The following is a 26873-nucleotide window of genomic DNA, read 5'->3' as shown; positions in this document are numbered from 1 at the left end:
ATCCGGTGTTAATAGTAATAATTACAAGTCTACTTACATTTACATTTAGATACATTACCTAACTAAAACTGCACATCATCTCTAGGTCTTTCACTTGGTGAATAGGGAAAAAACACATTTTTCACAAGCAGTGTATAAATTTGCTCCATACTTTCATCTAGAATGCAAGTGTTAAACTTAATGAGTTCTAACAACAAGAAAATGATCTTTGCATTTACGCATGAGGCATTTTTAAAATGTTCTGAAATCAAGTAAGCATAGTATCATAATTCCAACTATCCAAAAAACATTATAGAACAAGTAGATGTACAAAATTTAAAGTAAAAAAATAAAATGTAGACATGATATTACCAGTTATAGCACCTTATGAAAAGTATTTAATGATTGTGTAAGAACATATTTCATTGACTATTTTGTAAATAATATTTTCACAGGTCTTTACTAGAAAGTTGGGTACTTCTAGAGGCTGTATTATAAAGTGCAGGATATAGAAAAGAATTTCTTTTATTGAAAGTGTGGCTGCATACTATAAAGTAATATAAGTTATTTCCAAGAAGCAGTATAGGAAATTCAGGTATAAACTCACTGACACAATTATTCCATGCAAGAGTTGTATCAATCTAATGAAAAAATTAAACACAGGCCTTTGAATAAAAATCTCACAGATTGCGCTAGAAATTTAAAATCCAGTTAACCTCACTGAGGCTCAGTTGCCTAATAAATAAAATTACAGAGCATCTGAAATATAAAAGATTTTATTCATTGCAAAACATCATTAAATCTGTTCTCTATTAGTTTGTTAGCCATCTATTTAGAGTAATATACTAAAAGCTAGTACTGGGAACTTATTCTATACTTAAAACTTTACATGGATTATCTTTTAACCATCCCACCAGCACGGTGAAATGTACTCTACTAAGAAATGAAAATATTTCTGAAAAACTTTAATTTACATGTTTGGTCTCCATTGCACTCAATATCAGCACTCTAATAATCTATATTTTACCTAGAAAGTCTTTGAATTTTAGTGTGATTGAGTAATTTTATCAGGATTATTTAGCTACTGCAGATACTTTAGAATATTCATAGCAATCTTTAAAAAAGAGCAACAATGTTGGAGAACTTAAAAACTATTGCAAAGCTACAGCAAATAAGACAGTGCTGACCCGACATAAGGATAACAAATAGAAAATCAGAATCAAATAGAGACCCAGAAATAGTTACATGTATGAGCTTCTGAGTTTTGATAAAGTCAATAAAGTGATTCAATGAGAAAAAGCAAAGTCTTTTCAACAAATGGTGCTGGAAAAATTGATCTCTATATGGACAAAATAAACCTCAATTTATGCCACACAGTTATCAAAATTAAAAGCTAAAAAATAAGGCTTTTAAAGAAAAGCATCTTTGTGACTTGGGAGTAGGCAAAACATTCTTAGGCCACAAAAAGCAGTAACTAGTAAATGTTTAGCATTATACATTAGATATCTTCAAGATGAAAATCTGCCTTTCAAAATTACCATCAATAAAATGCATATACAATCCCTATATTGAGGGGTAACATCACAGGACTAGTTTTTAGATATATAAATAATCATCCAGCTCAGAGATAAAAATACAAAAACAAATTAAAATATGGAGAAAAATTTGAATAAATGCTTCATTAAGGATATACATGGTTGTTCGATATGTACGTGAAAAAGTGATTGATATGAATATTAATTATCAAGTAATAACAAATTAATAATGTGAAATTCCACAGAACAGCCACCAGAATGGCTTGAATTAATACAATTGCTAATACTAAATATTAGTGAATCTGTGAAACATGAAATTCTCTTTCATATTTGATGGAAGATGATGAAATAAAATTTGTATTTTAAAGAAGGACAAGAACATTTAAAAGTAAAATTCTCTCTCTTATCTTGGGCCTCCTCCCTCTGCCCCTAATGTGCAATGTACATCTATGCCTCATGTTAACCAGAGCAACTCAAAGTGGGAATGCCTGCTCCACAGGAAGATCTTTCCTTCTCCTGACACTAGCTATGTAACCTCTTAAAAGAATAACACTTTCCCCATATCTGTAGGAGGTCATAATGCCTTGCTGCTCCCCATGTACTATGCTTGTGAAAAGTGAAAGTGTTAGTTATTCAGTGTGACCAACTCTTTGCAACCCCATGGACTATAGCTGGCAGTCTTCTATGTCTATGGAATTCTCCAGACAAGAATACCGGTGAGTGAGTGAATGAATGAAAGTCACTCAGTAGTGTCTGACTCTTTGCGACCGCATGGGCTACACAGTCCATGGAATTCTCCAGACCAGAATACTGGAGTGGGTAGCCTTTCCCTTCTCAAGGGGATCTTCCCAACCCAGGGATTGAACCCAGGTCTCCCGCATTGAGGTGCATTCTTTACTAGCTGAGCCACAAGGAAGGCCCAAGAGTACTGGAGTGGGTAGCCTATCCCCTCTCCAGGGGAACTTCCCAACCCAGGAAATCAAACCAGGGTCTTCTGCATTGTAGGCAGATTCCTTACCAACTGAGATACCAGCAGTGGGTTGCCATTCCATTCTCCAAGGGATCTTCCTGACCCAGGGATCGAACCTGGGTCTCTTGCACTGCAGGTAGGATCTTTACCATTTGAGCCACCAAGGAAGGCCCTTGTACTATACTTACTTGGACTACTAGTCTTTGGTGAACTTTGTGTAAAATATCAGTATATCCTGTGTCTTGAAAATACATGACTGAGCCATCCCCTTCTAACAGACAGAACAGCTCTCAGGGCTTCTGAGAGTCTATCTCTTGAATTATAATCTTTAGTGTGGCTTGAATAAGATTTCTTTTCATTAATTCTTCTTAGCTTGACTGTTGACTGAAATTTCACTGACAAAGAGTTAAATGATGCAACCACTTTGGAAAGTTCTGGCATTTTTATATAAAACTGAACATGGCTAGATACATCCCATGCATCTTTCAATTAGGAAAATGCATAAATAAAATATTGTATGTTCATACAGCCAATCAGCAATAAAGAAGAAAGGATACAGACAATATCATGGATAGATCACAAAAACACTGTGTGGAATGAAATAAATCTAACAAATAGTACATCTTCTATGATCAATTTATGTTAGTACTAAATCAGTCTACCCTAATACAGAGTTTAAAAAAAAAGGAGAGTAGAGTTTGCTTCTGGTGGGTCATGGTGGGGATTTACCAGGAAAGAGATGAGGGAACTTTCTGGAGTGATGACAAAATTTTGGGTTACACAAGTGTATGCATTTTCAAAACCCAGCAAATAAGCATTTAGGCTTTGTGAATATCATTGCTTAATTACCTTACAGTGAAAGGAAAGAAACTGTAAGTGATCTTCAATGCTAGTTAATGATGTACATGCTGAAGTAATGAGGAAAAGTGTACAGATTTACACAACTTATGCTTGAATGAATACAAATAAGATATATTGGTGGATGGATAGTTGAAATGTATACATAATTAAAGACATAGAGAAAAATGATACTAGAAGAATCTAGCTGGGGGTATAGGTGTTTTCTGTAAAATACCCTTAACACTAGTATGGGCTTCCCTGGTGGCTCAGTGGTAAAGAATCCACCTGCAATGCAGGAGACCTGGGTTCAGTCCCTGGGTGGGGAAGATCACCTGGAGGAGGGCATGGCAACCCACTCCGGTATTCTTACCCAGAAAATCCCCATGGACAGAGGAGCCTGGCAGGCTTCAGTCCATGGGGTCGCAAAGAATCCAACACGACTGAGTGACTAATAACAGCAGGTAGAATGCTTGAGAATTTCTGTAGTAAGTTGTGGGAAAGAAAGTGTGGTCACAGAACTTATAAGATTATCCAGTTTTGGGGGGCAAAGTTTATCAAACTGTGGGCTATGAAAATCTAAATAAAAAAATGTTAATTGATGATAATGTTTGACGATTATTAACTATTATAATACAGATATTAATGACATACAGGAATACTGAAAAAATATGTAATTCCTGTTACTAAATCACAATATTAACATAAATGTTATATTATTCAAAGTCTATATTTTACAATATTTCCAGGAAAGGAGTATCTAGGAAATACATCTGATACTAATAGTTTACCTCAAAATTCAAGAGTTTTAGGTATTTCTGGATAAACTTATATCTGCTTCCATATTATGAAAATTCAAATATGTCTAAATAATAAACATATGTAATAAAATTCCAACAAGAATCTCAGTAGAGTCTCTGGAAACAAAACTTTATGTCAAAATATTTTTAGAGGAAAAATATGTATGACAGTTATCAGATTTGTTAAACAAAGGTAAAGTAGGAGACTCTCCTTTTAAAATTAGAACTTAATATAAAGGTATTTTAATTAAAATGATATCAAAATTATAAATAGAAAATTTGGTCAATGAAACACAATACAATCTAAAACAAATGGCAAGTATATATGAGAAGTTAATATTTGACAAGCTGTAGCAGTCCTTTTGGGGTGGAAAATATGAGGTTATTTAGTAAATGATGCTTAATATGTTGACTTTCCATACAGAAGAAATAACATTAGATACTTAACAAACTCTGTAGGAATAATTTCTAGATTTATATATTAAAAATATAAATATGAATAAATTAGAGGCTATTTTCCAATGGAAAACTGGAAGAAAATTCAGAACATAATTTCCCATTTTATTTACTCAAAATATAAAAGAAATATATAAGAAATAAGCTAGTGTACAAAATAAACAATAAAATTAGAAGAAATTCAAATCTAGAAAAGGGAAACCTTGGAAACAAAACTAAAGCCCAGAAATCATAAGGAAAAAGAATTTATATCATTTACAATTTCAGTCTTTGGTTGGAATGATTTTTCTCCAGTTGCCCTCCACTTCTCAAACTAGCCTAGAATCCCTTTAGAATGCCCTGGACTCAGATTAGGAGACTGGAATCAGACTAAACCTGGATATAAGTAGACTTTTCGCAACAGAATATCAACAGATAAATGATACCCTGAGTTTCTTCTCTATTGAAATTTTCAAGCTTTCACTGAGGAAAGTTTACAACATAACTTATTCATTTTATATAACTTATTACAACTTATTCATTTTACTACAAAATACTTTCTAAAAGGCCTGTTGAAAACTGAAGCCTACATGTATTAGAAGAACTTGTGAATTTCTATGTTGTTAGTCTCTGGAATTAGTGAAGAACAATTGTGTTCATTTTTATAGCATTATAGTAATCACAATAATGGACTGCAGAGGAGTTTTCATAGTGGGTAGTCATGGATTATAGCAGAGAGAAGGATTAATGCTGAACTGAAGTCATTCCTCTGCCTGTATTTTCCAAGCTATTCAGTTTTGGTGTTTAGATACCAAAAATGTAACAAGATTTTATTTCTAAGGTGTTCTGCAATTCTCAAATTTGAAAATGAGTGGTCAAGATCTCTAGAATTCTCAACATTCTGAGAAAATGATTCAGACTTCTCTTACTCTAAGTTGTAAGATGCAATTACTAAATGCAAACTTAAGCAGAACTTGAGTATGATGTATCTTGTTCTTGCTAAATATTTAACACAGTACCAGAGATAGAGTTGGCATTCATTATTTGCCATTTCAAGGATGAAATAAATGGGGAATTGAACAGAAAAGTGTCTTAAGAAAAAATAATACAATGCAAACTGTGACCTGAACATATATTCTTATACTATCTCATCACTGTTACTGTCTTATCACTTTAGGCTACCCTGAGTTTTCTTTAGCTGCAAAGGACATGGTTTCTGTTATCACATTTGTATCGTTTCCTGCCCATTTGCACACGCTTTACGGTCTCTTCCTGAAAATTAGATCAAACAAGTCCCTCTGTCAATCATTACTCCCAGTTCTCAAGTGAAGGGAAGCATCTCATGAACATCTGCTACTAATTCTAAACAAATATATAAATACATACAGAGAATGAAAGAACAAAAGGAAGGAGGGAGGGAAGAGAGGGAGGGAAGAAAAGAAAAGAGAAGAGAGGAGAGGTATGGGGAAGGGAAGTGGAGAGGAGAAAAACACTACTTCATCATCACATTTTTTTTTTCTCATAGGTAGAAAAATACCAGCAAAGTATTTTACCTCTTTACTGACAAATTCTCTCAGGGAAAAAACCCATAACATTTAATAACTGGTGGCTTTTCCTTGAACACAAGAATGATGCAAATTAAAGTTCCATGTTTCCAGAGGTTAATTAGTAGCCTGTCAACCTCACATTTTTGTTTTAAATTATATACATATGAGAATGGAAATGACGAAAAGAGCCCAATTCTATCATTAAATATTAACTCATTTTACTGATTCAAAGTCTAGATTCTTGCCTTATTCTTGAACTGGAAGAAATGATGACTGAAGCTTTGTTTTATCTGATCTGCCGGAAGGGACCATAAAGGGTGTGCAAATGGGAAGGAAATAATACAAATATGAAGACAGAAACCATGTGCTTTGCAGCTAGAGAAAGCTCGGGGTAGCCTAAAGCGGTAAGATAGTAACAGTGATAAGTTAAGAGAATGCAGATCCAAACAATCCTTGGACAATGGGCATTACATTATACATTTTATCACTTTTCACCAAAGACTGCAGAAATTCTATTGAACTGCAATAATTTAGCTACATATTAATTAAAGAAAAAAGAAAAAGAACATTTATACTTGGATTATTTCAGGCAAATAGACTATGATGTCCTTAATGACTATTTGTTGTTTAGTTAACAAATATGTCCCTGCCAAAAACCACTATCACTTGATATAAAAAACAAATAAAGAAACTCTATGTATGTATATTTAAAAGTCACATGAAGACTAGTGAAGACCTTGGCACATATTAAGCAATCATCAAACAGCTGTTGAGTAAATAAATTATAGCAACCTACAACATATCCACACCAAAATATTACCTAAACTCTATAATAAACTTTTTGAAATGTTTCTTTCTAGTCTTTTACTCTTGACAAAAACAAAATCAAAGACAGCATAACTTCTTACCCCATAAATTACACATTTACTTGGTCGATCAATGTCACCTTGCTGATGAGACTTAGGTGTCAGCTAAGGGCAGTTCTTATTGCCCTGAAAGGGAAATTGCCAGCAGGGCTTGTAAGGATCTTCCCAGACACTGCTTTTAATCTTCAGTACACAGATGAATAATTGAACACTGCCAGCATTATAGTGCTTTGCTTCTATTTCAGTTTTGGAACTTAGATCAGTACCACTCATCTTGAGGGCTGCCAATCTGCTTTTAGCACTAGCAGATAAGTCTAGCTAGGCTCAGTGTTTAAATAATTTATGAATAATTAGAAAATAAGAGCCAGAAACATGATATACTAATTATAATTTAATTCACATCCATACTTATGAAAGTTGAGACATGTCAGCAAGGTAATTAAAATAGCAATTGGCTCTTACTCCTTTTTTGGCAATAGGCTTTTCATAATGAAATTTGGGAAATGAGTACATAATTACTAAAATGTTAGAGGCAAAAAAAGAAATGCTTCTTTTAGAACTTAGTAATTAAAATTTTTATTGAATGAAACTCTGGTATCCGTGATAAAACACAGCTCAAAAAAGTAGGAATTTCCAGTAGTCATGTAAGGATGTGAGAGTTGGACTATAAAGAAAGTTGAGTGCCAAAGAATTGATGCTTTTGAACTGCGGTGTTAGAGAAGACTCTTGAGAGTCCCTTGGACTGCGAGGAGATCCAACCAGTCCATCCTAAAGGAGATCAGTCCTGAATATTCATTGGAAGGACTGATACTGAAGCTGAAACTCCAATATTTTGGCCACCTGATACGAAGAACTGACTCATTGGAAAAGACCCTGATGCTGAGAAAGATTGAAGGCAGGAGGAAAAGGGGACGACTGAGGAGGAGATGGTTGGATGGCATCACCGACTTGATGGACATAAGTTTGAGCAAGCTCTGGGAGTTGGTGATGGACAGGGAGGCCTGGCATGACTTGGACATGACTGAGGAACTGAACTGAACTTGACTGAATGTTAGTCACATGTATCTTAGTAATACAATAACAAATGATACTACACTCCTTATACGTAGGCATTTAGTATAATCATTATTCAGTTTTACTAATTAACAAATTATTACAACACTACTATGTGTGAGAGAGTGCCTGGCTGTTTCTGAACTAAAGATAAACAAGGAATATGTTGATCCTGTTCTGGTGGGAACACAACCTTCTTAAGTAGAAAAGGAAAAAATAATTTATACAAAAATGTTGAGTTGCCAACTGAGAATAGAATCATAAATCAAGACTATAACATACTATGAGACACTGTTTTCACATATTCTTCAAACTCCTAAATCCTTCTGGTTCAGTATAAAGTAAATAATTTTCATATTTGTCTTATTAAAAATACTTTGATCACATGAAGAGGCCCACTTTCTCTGTTATTAACTAGCTGTTTAAATCTGTGCTACTCACGTAGTGAGAAACCACATTTTTAAAGGACTTTTATCACAGAAATATAAGGGCTGCAAAATTTACTGTTGTAAAAGTGTGACATTTTTCATTAACATTTTTCAACTTCATTTTTCTAATTTTATTTGAGTATTTTTTCCACTCGTCCACCTAGGAAGGGCTGAGCCTGCTTTTCATGAAATAAAATGAGTTGCTCAATATTGTGTTTTCAAGACAAAGACTCTCTCTCAGGTTAGTATTTTAATTTGGCTTTAAAAATGATTTTAAATATGTAATTTATTTTTAATATCAGTAAGGTTGTCTTTTTTCATATCATAGGAAATGCACGTTAGCATGCTATCTGTGTGTGTCAGTCACTTGGTCGTGTCTGACTCTTTGTGACCCCATGGACTGTGTAGCCCACAGGCCCCTTTGTCCATGTGATTCTCCAGGTAAGAATACTGGAGTGGGGTGCCATTTCCTTCTCCAGGGGATCTTCCGACCCAGGGATTGAACCCAGGTCCCCTGCATCACAGGCAGATTCTTTACCATCTGGGTTATAGGGAAGTCCAGTATGCTATTTACCTATTTGAAATTAATGATAGAAAATATTATTTTTTTTAATATAATATTGTATTGGTTTAAGGTATAATAATTTTAATATATGTATATATTGCAAATATATATAATATACAATATATACCACTGCAAGTTATATATAATATATATAGCTTTATATACAATTTATATAATATATATTGAATATAACTTATTTCTTGAATTAAGAACAATAGATGAGTTATTATCTTATCTAAACAATAGACTAGATTTTAGTATTTTAACTTTTATCAATGATTGCCATGATTATCCTGGGGAGAATACACTACAAAATTGTCTTCTCAAACTGACAGACAGAGCTTATTTCACCAAATATATAAGATTAAGGAGTCCATCATAGGGCAGTTAAGTTCTGCCTTTTACTGATGGCTGTTTACTTTGGTTTCTGTATTTCCCTCTACTTCTCTGACTATTTATAGCTTTCTCTCATTGTCTGCCTCCCCCTTTTTTATGCCTCTATGTGCCATATATTTCATTATCTACATCAGATTTTCTGAAATCCCTATTTGTATTAGTCCTCCTGTCAACACCCTCCATAACCGCCTTTTCTTTTCTTTTTCCACACTTCTCCTGTCTGATATATTTATTTTATATCCACTGTACATTTGTAAAGGAAACATACACAGAAGGATAGAATAGTAACTCACACGTTCTTGTGCTCTATCAAATGGCTGATTATCTATTTGCCATGTAGACAGGGAACATCAACTCCTTATACAGCTTTGTAGCATATTTTCTACTTCGGTTCTTTATATGTCAAGGGCCATCACCAGTGATGGAAACTGTGGCACAGGTGTAGAGGCCAGGACTTACCTGAGGTCTTGGGAGGGTTCTGCTCGGATGTGAGGTGTCTCAACAGAGTGCCCGAAAACTGCCCCTTCAGTGCCTGAGGGCGACATGAGGGCAAGAGTCAGCATAAGCAAATGGACAGGCACAGTCGTTTTCATTTCTGTTTTTATACATTAAATATTCTTCTAAGAATGGGAAAACTTAAAATAGGACTACAACAAATAAAAACAGAAAACCTGGAAAAAGAGTTCAAGGTAGTGAAGGACCAAAAAGGGTAAATCTAAGTCCCATCATTACTTGCTGTTCACTTGCTAAATCGTGTCTGACTCTTTGCAGTCCCACCATGTTGACCCTTTTTTAAGACAATCTCATCCATAAAAGTTCAGACTGAGTGAAGATTGTAATTCTCTGATCACAGAACAAATATTTATCTCTTTCCTGTTCCTTTATTCTCAGGTAAGTGAATTTGAAGTAGGGATATGTTACACTATTCAGTTCTTTCTACAAGCAGCAAAGTTGGAATGAAAATGTGGACAGTGGGCTCTGATGTAGTATAGTATTAACTGTTTAAAGGCATGGGTTTCATAGGGCATTTAGCAACTCACCCACAAGCAGCTCCCACCTTTAGTTAGAGTGATCATCAAACTGCAGAGAACAGGGCACCTTACTTTTGACTTCTGTGAAATTAAGGTTCAATCTAAAACCATAAATGGCTAGAACTCATTAGAGTGGACTTTATATGGGATCATAGTTATCTCAAGAGGTCATGTGCTCAGGCAGTTGAATGATATTCTATCTAACCTTTGTTTATTATTGTCATTTGATTGTCCAGCATGAGAAGATTTCTAATTTAACTGAGAAAAATAAAATTATTTTCTTTTACAAAAATCAAATGCAAAGACATTTGTTAAAGATGATGAAAAAACACAGCCTCCTTTTTTTCCTTTGTAATTTTACATAAATGAAAGCATTCCTTTGGAGATAAACTCTATTATCTTTTGGTTTAATCTTATTCAAACACCTTGGTGTAAGAATGTCATACCTTCTCCATCAATGGCTTCAACAGCAGCTCGATAATCTAGTGCAAATACAAATACAAACTTTATACCTTCAATGTTAAGCTGCTTCTACTTATCATGAAGAACAATATAAAGTAAATTGATTCCATAAGCAATGAAGAAAGTACCATTAGGAAATTACAGAAAGCATTTAAATTCCTTAAAAGTAAGGGTATATATATATGGGGAAATATACTAGAATCACCAGAGGACTCTATATAAAACAGCAAAGCAATTCTTTCACCTTGAATCACAGAGGAAGAAATTGTTTTCAAAATCTGTTACATGGTTCCATCTATATTATGGTTCGAAGTGTAAATGTATAAGGTTCTGCTCCAGTAAATTCCCAAGATTACAGATTTCAGTTCGTAAACTAAAAGCCATCCACGATTGTTAACTTCTTACTGGATTTAAGTAGCTGTTGTTGGGTTATTTGTTTTGTTTTATCCTAGAGAGGATATTTAAGGCCTACTGTTTATTTATTTAACTGCTTTCACACATTTAGAGCAATTATTTCTTTAAGGAATTTTTTCTTTTAATATTTTGGAAAATATTTTATTTCTGTTACTGAACAATTCTCAGGAATAAGTCTTTGGAAGTAAAGTAACAGTTTTAGATAAAACTCTGATTGTGTGATTGTGGAGGGTGGCATTTGAATCAATATTTTAGGGTACATATTTCCATTTCTCAAGGAGAGACTCCTTTGACATTTTAAAATAAGATGTAATTTACAGATGGGATAGATATCCGTGTGCAGAGTTCAAAAATTAATTTCTACTATTTTATAATTTTGAAAACTTCCCAGCTAAGATGCCAGAAACATATGATATAACACAGATTACATAAACATATAATGAATAGTAGTAAAATTTATTTTGAAACAGAATGACACATATAGTAACTTAGTACAGAATATATCAGTGAAAGTGAAAGTAGAATGTTATTAAATGTTTAATTTTACAATGAGGATGAAAAACTGATAAAGGTCTCAGTTCTAAGTATCAACAGAAAATATTGGTGATTTTTGTTAAGAAAAGATTCTCGAAGAGATAACTGTATAATCATACCACCTAAGGGGCTAAATTGAAAACTGCATAAAATAACATAAATAATTAACTCACTTCAGACTTCCAGATAATGAGAAAATTAATCTCATCCTCTTACTTTTTGTCCCCAAATGAGTCAAAAGGGCATCAGTAAATAAGCAACAATGATGATCTTAAAAGGAAATCAGTGAGGAAGAATAAAAGCCATCTGAGCCAGAAACAAACTCTCATAGTATAAAAAATTTAAAAATGTATAAATATAGCTTTCCCATGAACAGGAAAGTTCTACAAATATCAGATTATTGGTGGGGTTGCCAGACTTAGCAATTTAAAGTACTGAACACTGAATTAAGTTTGAAGTTTGGTTAAAAATAAAATCATATTTTAGTATAAGTATGCAAACTTGCAGGGGGACGTACTTATACTAAAAATCATTTGTTGTTTGTTTGAAATTTAAAATTTACTTGGCACCATATATTTTACCTGGTAAATCTAACCATTCTGTGTGTGTGTTAGTTGCTCAGTCGTGCCTGACTCTGTGATCCCAGGGACTGTAGCCTGCCAGGCTCTTCTGTCCATGGATTTCTCCAAGCAAGAATACTGGAGTGGGTTGCATTCCCTTCTCCAGGGGATTTTCCCAACACAGGGATCGAACCTGCATCTCCTCCTGCATTGCAAGCAGACTCTTTACTGTCTGAGCCACGAGTAATATAACCATCAATCAACATTTATTTGGGACAAAAAGTACAGATCTGCTTTACCCTCACTTCGGGAAAACAAAAATGTGTGATGAATTCTCACATCTTAAGTTATAGAAACCATGGAAACCAAAAAAGAAGAGATACAAAATAACAGAGAAAAAGTAACATAACTCTGACATTTATTAATATGTACATTTAAACTTACTGAATAAATAAATATTTTTTGTTTATTACTTTTGGAAAGGATTGTTCAAAAGGGCACAGTATCAGTTTTGCTTCACTGTACAGATGCTAAAGGATATTTCAGATAACTTAATGTGAATGCTATAAGATGTAGAGAAAATATAGACTGTTAATTTTTGTAATGGTCAGGAAAAATGAGGCTGGCAAACCTCATGGTCAAAAAACACTGGCTCTCATTCATACAATAATTTCTAGCCTCAAAACAGAAGAACAACAGTGTCATATTTTTTGGTAGAAAGAAGAAAGAGTATATGAATTGTGGTCCTACTTTATATACAAAAACAGTTTTAGATATAAGCTACTAGGATAGGATGCTATTCTTTACAAATGCCTGACATAAAATAACACCCCTACCATTAAAAACATAATAAAAAATAAATTTATATATCCTTCCAAATATGGCTGTCCATAAATGCAATACTCTAATAGGCTACTCATCATCAACCTATTGGCCTCTCTATATTCTTTGGGAAGGCCAATGCAGGAAAAGAAAAGGAAACCCAAAACACCTGGTACTCCCAGCTCCTCAACTTGATAGTAACTGAAAAAAAAATTATGTGTAATATAGTGTATCTCCAGTCAGAGACCAGCTTCATGAATTCTACTGTAGTTAATTTCAGATAATACTTTATGAGGTTATTGGCTTTGTGTAGAAGAATCTGTGATCAGCAGTATATATAGAAGCAAGGCAAAGATACCTCTATGCCTTGAAACATTAGTTTTATTTGTTTATTTAATTTTTCTCACTGATACTTGATAACAGATTTGATTTGATAACAGATTTGATAACAGATTATCTACACCTGAAAATAAGAAGGTCTAATCAGAGATTTTAAATACCTTATGATAAGGTTAGAATCTTGGAGTTCAGGTTTTCTTATGGATATACTATATACTTTGAAATTAGTCAATTTGGGAAGCAATTCCAGCTCCTTTATTCCATCTAACTAACCTTGAGCAAGCTACTTAATCTCTCCAAACTTCAGTTTCCATAGATACAAATACATGTATGGCAATGCCAACCTTACAGGTCAGGTTAAGTTTTAAATAGGATAAAATGTACCTGTTTTTATGTAAGAATTCAATATTCCTTAATTCCCTCTAACAATTTTCTTTATGAAAGTCAGACACAGAAGAAGTACACATTATGTCTACAGACTTAATGTCCCAACATAAGTCCACTCATTATTATGTGAAGTCTCTATTCCCAAATGTCAGAGCTTCAGGTAACATAATCTCATGTTGAATTTTAAAATCTTTAATTTAGACACTGAAAAGATATTCTTGCATTTAAACAGTAGGTGCATTTTATCAATCGCTAAGTCAAGGAATTCCTTAATGCAGCTGTTTGTACCAGTTAAGATCAATTGATGGTTAAATAAACTCTGAGAAAGAAGTTTCTTCTTAAAAAATGTCCAGCACGATCTTACTTTTAATTGGACCTTCATCATAATATTGCACAGTAGACCCTTTAGTAACTAAAAATGGATGGATGGCTATGATCTTTTTGTGTGTTTTATACTCATTAGTTCTTTGTGCAGGATATAATAGAAATGCATTATTTGAATAACTGAAATAGGTAAAACAGTCATTAACTCTACTAGGATTTCAGTTTCCATTTAAAAATCAAAGGAAAAAAATCAAAGGAAAAGTTAAAGAAAGAATAGTACAAGGCATCATTCCTTAGAATATTTCTCTTCTCAAAGAGAGTATTTTCTCAAAGTGAAATCTTAGTCTTGTATTGGCAAGGATTCCAACCCAAAATCTTAAGGTGAACGAATCTGAGTAATATCAATCACACTACCTCTTGAATCTAATCCATGGGATTATTAGGAGACTGAAATAATCAAAATATTCATTAACATTAGGCAACCTTTCAAATTGCTATATCAAAATAGGGCTGAAGTTCAGGGCAAATTCATTTAGATTTCAGGGACAAAAATATTCCTATTAATTCATTATTTCCAAGTTTGATCCTGTGCTATTAAATACATACACATTTTTTGTTAATTAAATTGAAAGAGACTTTCTAAATCTTTATTATTATTATTCTATTTGAGATCAGGGGTCTGTTCAATTCTGTGGTTCCATTTCCTAACACTTTATCTGTATAATACAGACATTCATTGGTATGTCTATATGAAGTTGTAGAATAAATGTTTTCTTTGGTTTGGAAGTAAGATGAAGAACACAGCAGCAGAAAGCTACCTAGGAAGACAGCAGTTGTCACAAGGGTCTCTATATGCTGCCAGAAAGGCTTCAAAGGATGGAGCGAGGGTCTGGCATGGAGTGCTTGCTGTTCTGGAGAACCAGAAAGAAGAAGAGAAAAGAGAAAACCCAGACGGATCACAAACAAAGGAACCGAGAAAGATTGGGGCACTCTGAGAAAGGAAGCTAAAGAGGAGTGGACACATGTAAATTCTACTGTTATTTGTCTTGACAGTTGCCAATGAGCTCTCTTACTGCCTTCAGTTTTTCAATAAAATCTACCATGATCGGATGCATGAGACAAGCGCTCAGGCCTGGTGCACTGGGGAGACCCAGAGGAATCGGGTGGGGAGGGAGGTGGGAGGGGGGATCGGGATGGGGAATACGTGTAAATCCATGGCTGATTCATGTCAATGTATGACAAAACCCACTACAATATTGTAAAGTAATTAGCCTCCAACTAATAAAAATAAATGGAAAAAAAAATCTACCATGATCATTATATATATATATATATATATGTATATAAGATTTTTTTTTTTGAAAGGGACAAAGAAGAGTATGAATGTCACAACCAGATCAATATGGGGCAGAAGAGATAACAGGAGACATGAGGAGAAAGAGTTTAAGAACAGAGTATCTGTCCCCCTACCCCCTTCCCATGACAATTCAATTAATGGGAACTTAGGCAGCATTTTAAATTCCTACAGTAGTATTAATTTCCTCTTTCATACTCGTTAGTGTTTGCCGTACATATTGCGGTGCTCCTATGTTGGGTGCATATATATTTATAATTGTTATATCTTCTTCTTGGATTGATCCTTTGATCATTATGTAGTGTCCTTCTTTGTCTCTTTTCACATCCTTTATTTGGAAGTCTATTTTATCTGATATGAGTATTGCGACTTCTGCTTTCTTTTGGTCTCCGTTTGCGTGAAATATTTTTTTCCAGCCCTTCACTTTCAGTCTGTATGTGTCCCTTGTTTTGAGGTGGGTCTCTTGTAGACAGCATATATAGGGGTCTTGTTTTTGTATCCATTCAGCCAATCTTTGTCTTTTGGTTGGGGCATTCAACCCATTTACATTTAAGGTAATTATTGATAGGTGTGGTCCCGTTGTCATTTACTTTGTTGTTTTGGGTTCACGTTTATACAACCTTTCTGCATTTCCTGTCTAGAGAAGATCCTTTAGCATTTGTTGAAGAGCTGGTTTGGTGGTGCTGAATTCTCTCAGCTTTTGCTTGTCTGTAAAGCTTTTGAATTCTCCTTCATATCTGAATGAGATCCTTGCTGGGTACAGTAATCTAGGTTGTAGGTTATTCTCTTTCATTACTTTCAGTATGTCCTGCCATTCCCTTCTGGCCTGGAGGGTTTCTATTGATAGATCAGCTGTTATCCTTATAGGAATCCCTTTGTGTGTTATTTGTTGTTTCTCCCTTGCTGCTTTTAGTATTTGTTCTTTGTGTTTGATCTTTGTTAATTTGATTAATATGTGTCTTGGGGTGTTTCGCCTTGGGTTTATCCTGTTTGGGACTCTCTGGGTTTCTTGGACTTGGGTGGCTATTTCCTTCCCCATTTTAGGGAAGTTCTCAGCTATTATCTCCTCGAGTATTTTCTCATGGTCTTTCTTTTTGTCTTCTTCTTCTGGGACTCCTATGATTCGAATGTTGGGGCGTTTCACATTGTCCCAGAGGTCCCTGAGGTTGTCCTCTGCCATATGACCCAGCAATACCACTTCTAGGCATACACACTGAGGAATCCAGATCTGAAAGAGACACGTGCACCCCAATGTTCATCGCAGCACTGTTTATAATAGCCAGGACATGGAAGCAACCCAGATGCCCATCAGCAGATGAATGGATAAGGAAGCTGTGGTACATATACACCATGGAATATTACTCAGCCGTTAAAAAGAATTCATTTGAATCAGTTCTAATGAGATGGATGAAACTGGAGCCCATTATACAGAGTGAAGTAAGCCAGAAAGATAAAGAACATTACAGTATACTAACACATATATACGGAATTTAGAAAGATGGTAACAATAACCCTATATGCAAAACAGAAAAAGAGACACAGAAGTACAGAACAGACTTTTGAACTCTGGGGGAGAACGTGAGGGTGGGATGTTTTGAAAGAACAGCATGTATATTATCTATGGTGAAACGGACCACCAGCCCAGGTGGGATACATGAGTCAGGTGCTCGGGCCTGGTGCACTGGGAGGACCCTGAGGAGTCGGGTGGGGAGGGAGGTGGGAGGGGGGATCGGGATGGGGAATACGTGTAACTATATGGCTGATTCATGTCAATGTATGACAAAACCCACTGAAATGTTGTAAAGTGATTGGCCTCCAACTAATAAAATAATATTAAAAAAAAAAAAAATTCCTACAGTAGAACAGGGGTGAGGTTCAGGGCAAGTTTACATAGATCTCAAGGGCCAGATGGATTCCTCTTTATTCATTATCTTCAAATTTAAGCCTATGTTTACCAGGCTTCCCTGCTGGCTCAGATTGTAAAGAACTGGCCTGCTATGCGGGAGACCGGGTTGGATTCCCGGGTTGGGATGACCCCCTGAAGAAGGGAATGGCAGTCCACTCCAGTATTCCCGCCTGAATTCCATGGGCAGAGGAGCCTGGCAGGCTACAGTCCTTGGCATCACAAAGAGTCAGACATGACTGACAGACTAACACACGCATACTGAATATTTCGAATTCTTTGGCAGTTTTCACGCCTTGGTTTCTTTTTCCTTTATTTGTATCTCTTGCCACCCCCACTCCCCCACCTCAGATCTAAATTGGTAAAGTAAAAGATTGGATAGGGAACAGTTTCATTTTATTCCCAAATCTGCTTCTAAGTCATTCTTTGATTTCTGACAAGTATTTAAAACCTGCTCCCTCCTCAGTTGCTATTTGTAAAATTAAGTTCCAAATAAAATGATCCTCAGGTACCTTCAATTTCTAATTGTCACAGTTACATAATTTTTCTCAGACATGTTGAAACCTGTACACTATACCTCTTTTCATTTCTCCTTAATACAAGTGGAGATAAATTTGCCCCTACAATTTGACAGAAAAATTATTTGGGGGAAGGGGCAGAGTAATCATATTGGCAAAAGTAAATTATTAACTACCATTTCTTTTACTCCATTAAAATGAGTTTCTTGGAATTCTGAAAGCATCATTACCCTTTAAAAAGAGAAATGTCAACTCATTTTAACATACACTATGTCTCTTACTTGTATTACTTTAATAGTCTAAATGTTATTCCTGCTTCCAACTAACTGCATAAAATACCACCTAAGCCACCACTGCCATACTAATCTTACCAAACCTCTTGCTGTTGCTGCTGCTGCTAAGTCGCTTCAGTCGTGTCCGACTCCGTGCGACCCCATAGACGGCAGCCCACCAGGCTCCCCCGTCCCTGGGATTCTCCAGGCAAGAGTACTGGAGTGGGGTGCCATTGCCTTCTCTGAAACCTCTTGCTACCTAACCCATAAGAAAATGCAGAATTATTTTCTCGGATACCATTTTTGCCCACCATTCAAGACTTCTGCCTAATAAAAACAAATATCACGTATTAATTAACATTAATAACTGATGAAACCATTTACAGGTCAACAATGGAGATGCAGACATAGAGAAGAGATCTGTGAACACAATGGGAGAAGGACAGTGTGGAATGAATTGAGGGTAGTCTTGAAACATATACACTACCATATGTAAGCTAGATCGCTAGTGGGGATTTGCTGTATGCCGAAAGGTGCCCATCCCAGGGCCCTGTGACAACCAAGAGGGGTCGGATGGGGTGGGAGGTGGGAGGGAGGTCACGAGGGAGGGGACGTACGTATACCTACTGCTGATTCATGCTGTTGCATGGCAGAAACTAACACAACATTGAAAAGCAATTATCCTCTGATTAAAAATTAATAAAAAGGACTTCTGCCTGAATGCAAAATCCATTCATTCAGACTTATTTTCCTCTACTCACTTATCAAAATTTACTTACTTTCCCACCTTTTAAGGTAAATAAAATCTGCTCATTCTCCAAATAAATTTGGGGTTTACCACCTATTTGGAAGCTATCATATCTATTCTGGGGGCTTCCCAGGTGACACTAGTAGCAAAGAACCTGCCTGCCAATGCAGAAGATGTAAAAGGCAAGGGTTGATCCCTGCATCAGGAAGACCCTCCTGGAGTAAGAAATGGCAACTCACTCCAGTATTCATGCCTGGAGAATCCCCATGGACAGAGGAACCTGGTATGCTACAGTCCATAGGGTCACACAGAGTCGGACACGACTGAAGAACTTAGCAAGCACAAATATCTATTCTGAAATTTTACATGCTAAAATATATGCTACTCCCCTTCTAGACTGGAAAGAAAAAATCAAAGACATTCCTTATACCCCAGTGTATTCTTGTGCAAAACATGGTTTCTTAAACACAGAAGGTAATTGGTGAATACTGATCAATAATTCATGACTTTCTTCTTGAAAGCTTTTTTCCTCTTTTTAACCCTTCTAGTTTGATTAGTGGTACGATCATGCCCTAAAACCTCAAGTCAGAAACTGGGGAAGTATCCTGAGATGCCCTTTTTTGTTCAACATCCAGATTAGTCTGCTTCCTTCTACAAATGTAGTATCACCGTAATTTTCAATCAGTTATTCCTCGATACCACAGCCAACTAGCATTTGGAAACACCAAGCTGACTGTAATGCTTACTTAAGATGCTTCTGGAATCCAACTGTCTATGGAAGTCAAACCCAAATTCCTGAGTAGGGCTCACCTCTCAGCAGTTCTCTGTACTTTGTACTCCAGTGACAATAAAACGTTTGCCGATTTTGAAATGTTTATAAACTGTCAAGAGTATCACTTCTTTCTGTTGTTATTGTTTTTCAGTCACTCAGTCATGTCCGACTGTTTGTGACCCCATGGACCGCAGCATACCAGGCTTCCCTGTCCTTCACTATCTCCTGGAGTTTGCTCAAACTCATGCCCATTGAGTCAGTGATGCCATCCAACCATCTCATCCTGTGTCGACCTCTTCTCCTCTTGCCCTCAACCTTTCCCAGCATCAGGGGCTTTTCCGAAGAGTCTTTCATCCCTTTGATGGTAATCTACTCATTCTTCAGGATCTGATTCTAGATGATTTTCTCCATGAAACATTTTCTGTGCCCTTCATCTTTCTCTTTCTACTCAGCTTCCCCAACTCCTTATGAATATTACTGTACATGGCAGTTATCATATTGCTTTGAATTCATTTTAAACTCCTCCCCGGTAACTTATGAATTCCTTGAGCTCAAGGACTTTGTCCTAATATATTTTGTATGCTTAGTACTGATCTTAGATTCTGATATATAATTAAGGATCAGTAAATGAAAGAAAGAATGCGAATGAAAAAAATTGACAAGAGTATGAATAACAAAAATTATTCTGTGGTATTTTATGATTGATGTGTAAAACTCGCTGTTCCTGTTTCTCATTATATTTCTTTGTTTCATATTTCAATACAAATCAGGTTATTAATATCATTAGGTGATGATCTGAATGTATTAACAATGTTATTATGAGCCTACCTGGTGTTAATTTTTCTAGTAAAACAGGGAAACAATATTGTTAAATTGTCTCTTTGAAACACAAACAAACCCCTACCATGTTGTTCATTTGCAAGTAGAGGATAAGCTGCCAATATTTCTGAATATATATTATTTCAAAATCTGTCTTTACTTTTCAGTCAGCATTTTTCATAATTTAAAAACTATCTTAAGGCATTTTATCTCACATGGCAAATTATGTCCTTTTTTCCACGTCTGAAGGTTTTCAGAAGATAAAAAGAGATCATGGAAAAGATACTTGATGATCAGATGGAAAATGCATTAGAAAAAAAACCATTTCCCTCAAGATTAAATATTCAAAAATAAAATGCTTTGTCATTAACAAAGAAAATTAAACATAAATATATCAAGACTTGAAATAATACAGAGACTCTTCTTATTCATATTTTATAACCTTCAAGTAGCTTGGATTTTTCTAGCACTTATCTCTGATTTTTAGAGGGAAACAACTCTATGTTATTTTTTTCTATTCTTTTTAATGAGGCAAAAAATAACTGAAATTTAAAAGTGTGTGTGGAGAAAACAGAAAAGAAAAAACAATATTTTCAAATCGAATGACATCTGATGGAAATTACATCTAGGGAAAAGAATATAAATAATACCTCTTTCAAATTTTCACTTTAGAAAAGAATATTAGAAGGTCAAGCAGAGCTTTCATTATTCACTCTTAGGATATATATTTCCTGAAAATAATAAGTAATTCCAAGGTCTCTAATTACTAACATTGTCATTTTGCCCTTTTCCTTAATAATCACTAAAGGAATAAGATGCAATACATGCCTGACATCTTTAAAAGTCTTAAATGAACAAGTGTCACCAGCAGCATATCTTGAGCAAACACAATCATAAGATTCTTTTATTATGGATTTATCAAAAGGCAGCTGCATGTGACAAATCAATTCATGTACACACTCAGAGGCTGAAACACCAAAATATGAAATGACTTGATTAGAAACTGTCTTATATTTTTTGTTATTTTTTTTGCAAAACAATTCATAAAAATTAATTAATGAAGAGATTTGGAAAATTAATAAGACGAGCCCTCGAGGTGAATTGCTTTTTTTAAAAATACATTTAAATAATCTTTGCAGGCTTTTAGACACTTAATCTAGCTGTGTATTTTGTTTTGAGGTTTGGATATTTTACATAAATGTCCAAATCTCAGATAGCATAGCTAATGCTAGGTTTGTTTCTTGAAGTTCACATTCATTTTCACGCAGGCACATTTTTCTGTATAGTGTTTTTCTTTATAAACTTTCATTAATTAATCCACATGCAATTAAAGCTTTCTGATCCTTGGGAAAATCATTTATCTCAAAATGCACGGTTAATTATACCATAAACTCAGGTTCTTTGGGAAAAGAAAGTGAATACTTTAAGCCTGCCTTTTCATCTTATTCTCCAGGCTCCTCATCCCTATTTAAACTATTTTCTGGAGAGAAGTAAGACGGTCTTTCTACCTCTGTTAGTCATAATCAGGAAGACTGTGCTTCCAACTGGCATACCATGCTGATCATTACAGTGAAATGCACAAGAACAGGGCCTCATCTCAGCAGCACTTTTACTTCCGAATGGTTTTTCCCTAATAACTTTTGACACATTGTCATTAAAGCACATTCTATGGAAAACAGAAATCCATAGAAAAGTTATCCAAAAGAGACAGTACGCAACTCTCTTTAGTGGCTTCAGATATGACACGTGTTTATGTATTTACAGATATACCTTGGAGATATTGTGGGTTTGCTTCCAAACCAGGGTAAGAAATCAAATAAAAGGAATAAATCAAGTTACACAAATGTCTTGGTTTCCCAGAGCACATAAAAGATGTGTTGATACTATACTATAGTGTATATACCTTAATTAGAAATATTTCTTTGCTAAAAAATGCTAACCATCATCTGAGCCTCCAGAGGGTCATAATTTGTGTGTGTGTGTGTGTGTGTGTGTGTGTGTGTGTGTGAGGGGATCAAAATACTGCAAGAATTATCAAAATGTGACACAGAGCTATGAAGTGAGCAATCACTGTTGGGAAAATGGTGCTCATAGAATTACTTAATACAGGGAAGTCACACGCCTTCACTTCGTATAAAACACTGTATCTGCAAAGAAGAATAAAGCAAACCACAAAAAAATAAGGTACGCCTATATTTGAAAATTCTTAGAATCATTTTTTTCAATTAAAAGTGTGTTCAAAAGACGCTACTTCTATAAATGGCTTTATGGACCTGTGTTACACAGTTAATGCATATAGAAATCAGCATCTGAATGCAACAGGACTTTTAAAATGGTATCTTGTTAAACATAATTTACTTAGATTTTGCTTATCTCAAGATATCTGAATAATTCTAAAATGTCAGGGCATCACCAGTCATTTTTTGAGTGTCTCTGCAGTTGTGGTCAAAATTACAATTTGGAATCTTTATATAGGCAACCTGACTTAATACATATGTTTTCATGCTTTTAGGAATAAACAAGTTTTATAAAAATTGAGGTGAAAAATTCAAGTCTCAAAGTCTATCCTCCAGTAACAGGATAGTGTGACATAGACAGAGGCCAGCTGGGAAACAGCCAGAAAGAAAACACTTGCGAATGCCAAAACAAATACCCTTCATCCTGTTGTTCCTGTGAGGTTTTTGTTTTTTTCTTTTTACCTCTTGTTGTTCCAGATTGCTCCTGTGAATGTTATGTTATCACTTGCCATGTATTCACTGTGTGCCAAAAGGGAAACAAAGAGAACTCCATTTATTTGTGTTTGCTTTCTTCTCACAAGAGGTTTGGTAGCATTGCTTTTAATTAATATAAAGAAGTGGCAGGTTTTCACCAGAACTAACATCGTTATCCTCTGTAATGATGGTTCTTCGCCAAGAAAACCCATCACAATCCCAGTCATGATTGCCACGAACACCTTTACAAGTATCTTTAGAACAATTCCAAGCAGAGCAAGCCATTAAAACTTTACTCAAATCATAACCAGCCTAAGTATCCACATGCAAATCCAGGGATCTTCAAAATGCTAATGCTATTCTGTCACCCTGTGTTTTATGCGGGTGGACTGTTTATATGCCATGCCAAGTATCTTTAAAGATGGTGGCCCTCTGAGCTACAAAAATTATGCTTCAGATTTTAGCACTAGCTCTTTCGATATAAAGAAGTTGATCCTGGCAAATCAAGGTTAAGGTACAACAGAAAAATAAAATCCTTATTTGTGATTTTATATTTCTGAAATCAACTGATATACTCAGCAGATATCACACCTTTGACTGGCTAAGAAGAGATGCAATATTTTCAATACAAAATGTTGACTGATATTCTAGAAAGCACAAGTTGAGATATAAATATACATATTTGTAAGAGTGCCTGAGCGTGTGTGCGTAAGTAGATTATAGGATCTTGCTGGAGAGTACCAGACCCAGACGTTGTTTGTGAGTCCTGACAACACCTCTAAATAGAGTTCTGATCTAATAGAAACTTCTCTAGAGAACTGGGAAAAAACTGATAGATGAAGTCCAAATATATTAAGAATTTTCAGGGATAATCTGGACAAGAGCAACATAAGGTGAAAATTTAATGGTTCATATTTATTCAAAACTACAGATACCAACATCCTAAAGACAATATTATTATGCTAAAACCAAAAATTAAGAAATGCCAGGAAAATTTTTTGAATATATTATAGGGATATAAACTTGGTTTAACAGCAGGAAATTAATTAATAAAATTCTCCATGATAATTTTTTTATGAACATGTACCCATATCGAAAGATATAGATAAATCATTCTAAAACTTCAGCATTCTTTTATGTAACAACAGTAGTAATTACTACTTTTAAGAAAACTAGGAATGGAAGTGAATGTACTACCATCAGTTAGAAACATTTGCCATAAAACTTATAGCAACCTCAAATTTATTGGTGACATGCTAAAACAGTTGACCTAAGAGCAGCCGCTTTACAAAGGTACAATATGATTTAACCTTTTGGCTAGATTCACCACTTCTGTTCAATTCTGGTTTAGTTCTTGTCTCACCACATGATAATAAGAGGAGAAAAAACACAGGTACATGAAATAGAGGCTGTTTGAGGGGAAAAATGAAAAAAATTCTCATCTTCATATATATAATATGGTTTTCTATATAGAAAATCTAAAAGGACCTGCAGATAATTTAATAAGATTAATAAGAGAATTGCTTTGACTTAAAATTTAATAAATGCCTGTGCTCACTTTAGAGAATGAATTATTAAATTTAATCAAAAGGCTTGAAAGCAATTTTAAATATAAAGAGAGCACAATATGATCATAAATAAGATCTTAACCTAAAGTTGTTAATTTTCCCCCAAATCCTGAATAGACTTAATGAAATCTCAGATCATCAACACTATTTTCTTGGGACTTGACAATCTAAGTCTAAAACCAAAATATATGAGTATTGGGCCAAGAATAATAGGAAAATTCTGAACCTCTCCTTCCCAAATCCATGTGGGCAAATATCCCCTAACAGATAGAAACATTTATTATAAAGTTCTAGCTCCTAAGTCACTTTGGCTGTGGTACAGATGGAGAAATAGACCAATGGGGTAGAAGAGGCTTCAGAGACAGACTAACGAATTTGCATCTATATGGAAACTTGATTTATGATAGTTACTATTGAACGTAAGTGTGGAAACAAATAACTATCCAATAAATGATGCCAGAATAATTGTTTAACCATACGGGAAAATCAAACCATGTTTATTACCACATGCAAAGATCAATTTCAGCTGTATTAAAAATTTGGGTAAAATTATAAAATATGTAGAAGACAATATTGGAGAATATCTTTTTCTTCAGATTAGAGAATTCTAAATCAGTTTAGAGAATTCACATTTGCCATATCATAAAGAAAAAATGATGTTTGATACATTCAAATCAAGAATTTCTCTCAACAAAGGACACCATAAGCAATTGAAAGGCAGACTTTGACCCTAATAGAGATAATTACAAGATGTATAATTAAAAAAAGAGTGATTTCAAAATACCGAAAAATACTCTTAAAAGTAATAAGAAAATGATAAATAAACCAATAGATAATAAGAACTTGAAAAGAAACCTTACAAAAGAAGTATCAGGAATAGCCAATAACCAATTAAAAAATATTCATTAGTGATCAAAATAAAGCAAATTAAAACTGCATTCTGGAACCAATGTAAACCCTCTGGTCTTACAGAAACTTGAAAGTCAAAAAACATACTTCTTATGGGAAGGTAAGGATAAATTCTTAAGACAAAAAATATATGAAGCTTTAAAATAGCTGATAAATTTGACTATTTTAACATAAGTTTTTTCTTAATAAGAGACACTGTGTGTGTGTGTGCGTGCGTGCTAAGCTGCTTCAGTCGTGTCTGACTCTGCCAACCAAAGGACTGTAGTCCACCAGGCTCCTCTATCCTGGGGTTCTCCAGGCAAGAATACTGGAGTGGGGTGCTATGCCCTCCTCCAGGGGATCTTCCTGACCCAGGGACGGAATATAAAAGACAAAAACATGGGTAATTCACACAAAAGATATAGCACACACACACACACACACACACACACACATACATAGTCGATAAGATGTGTTACTGATAAGCAATTGACATCCAGAAAATGTAAGAATCTTCCACAAATCAACAAGAAAAATGAAACTAGCTCATTAAAAAAGACTAAAATATGGGTAATTCACACAAAAAAGAAACCTGAATGAACTAGTCAATACACTTGGAAAAAAAAAACCCAAAGCAGCTCCACGTTGCTGTTAATCAGGACCTTATGAATGAAAACTAAAATGAGATGAAATTGTATTTGAATCTTTTCTAGCAACCAGGATATTAGAAAAATCAAGTCATGATTTAGGTTTGTATTTTTTCACAGCTGAATAAAGTGCTCCTTTATCTCACTGCTTTCCACTTTAGACACAGCAAATGGATGCTAATATGTGGCTGTTTGGAAACTGACTATTTTAAAGTATTTGTGGAACCTGTAAAAAGACCATTTTTACACTGAAAGAAAAAACAAACAACCCTTTAAAAAAAAGCAGTCAACTGTTTTAGAGAGCTATTTTAAAACAGCATGCTACAGATACACACTAGTATAGTGAAGGACAGGGAAGCCTGGTGGGCTGCAGTCCATGATGTTACAAA

General features: G+C 34.8%; 1 protein-coding gene across 1 annotated transcript in view; it reads right to left on the bottom strand.

Annotated features, from left to right (window-relative positions):
- The window catches only part of SGCZ (sarcoglycan zeta), a 722641-nt gene that overhangs the window by 12923 nt on the left and 682845 nt on the right, over positions 1 to 26873 (bottom strand). The window contains exon 6 of the mRNA XM_065947181.1: positions 9871 to 9943. Within this exon, the coding sequence (XP_065803253.1) occupies positions 9871 to 9943 (73 nt within the window). The remainder of the gene's footprint in view (positions 1 to 9870; positions 9944 to 26873) is intronic.

This window comes from Muntiacus reevesi, chromosome 10, assembly GCF_963930625.1.
Source record: "Muntiacus reevesi chromosome 10, mMunRee1.1, whole genome shotgun sequence".
In the NCBI taxonomy this organism is placed as follows: Eukaryota; Metazoa; Chordata; class Mammalia; order Artiodactyla; family Cervidae; genus Muntiacus; species Muntiacus reevesi.
This window is presented reverse-complemented; position numbering and strand designations above follow the sequence as displayed.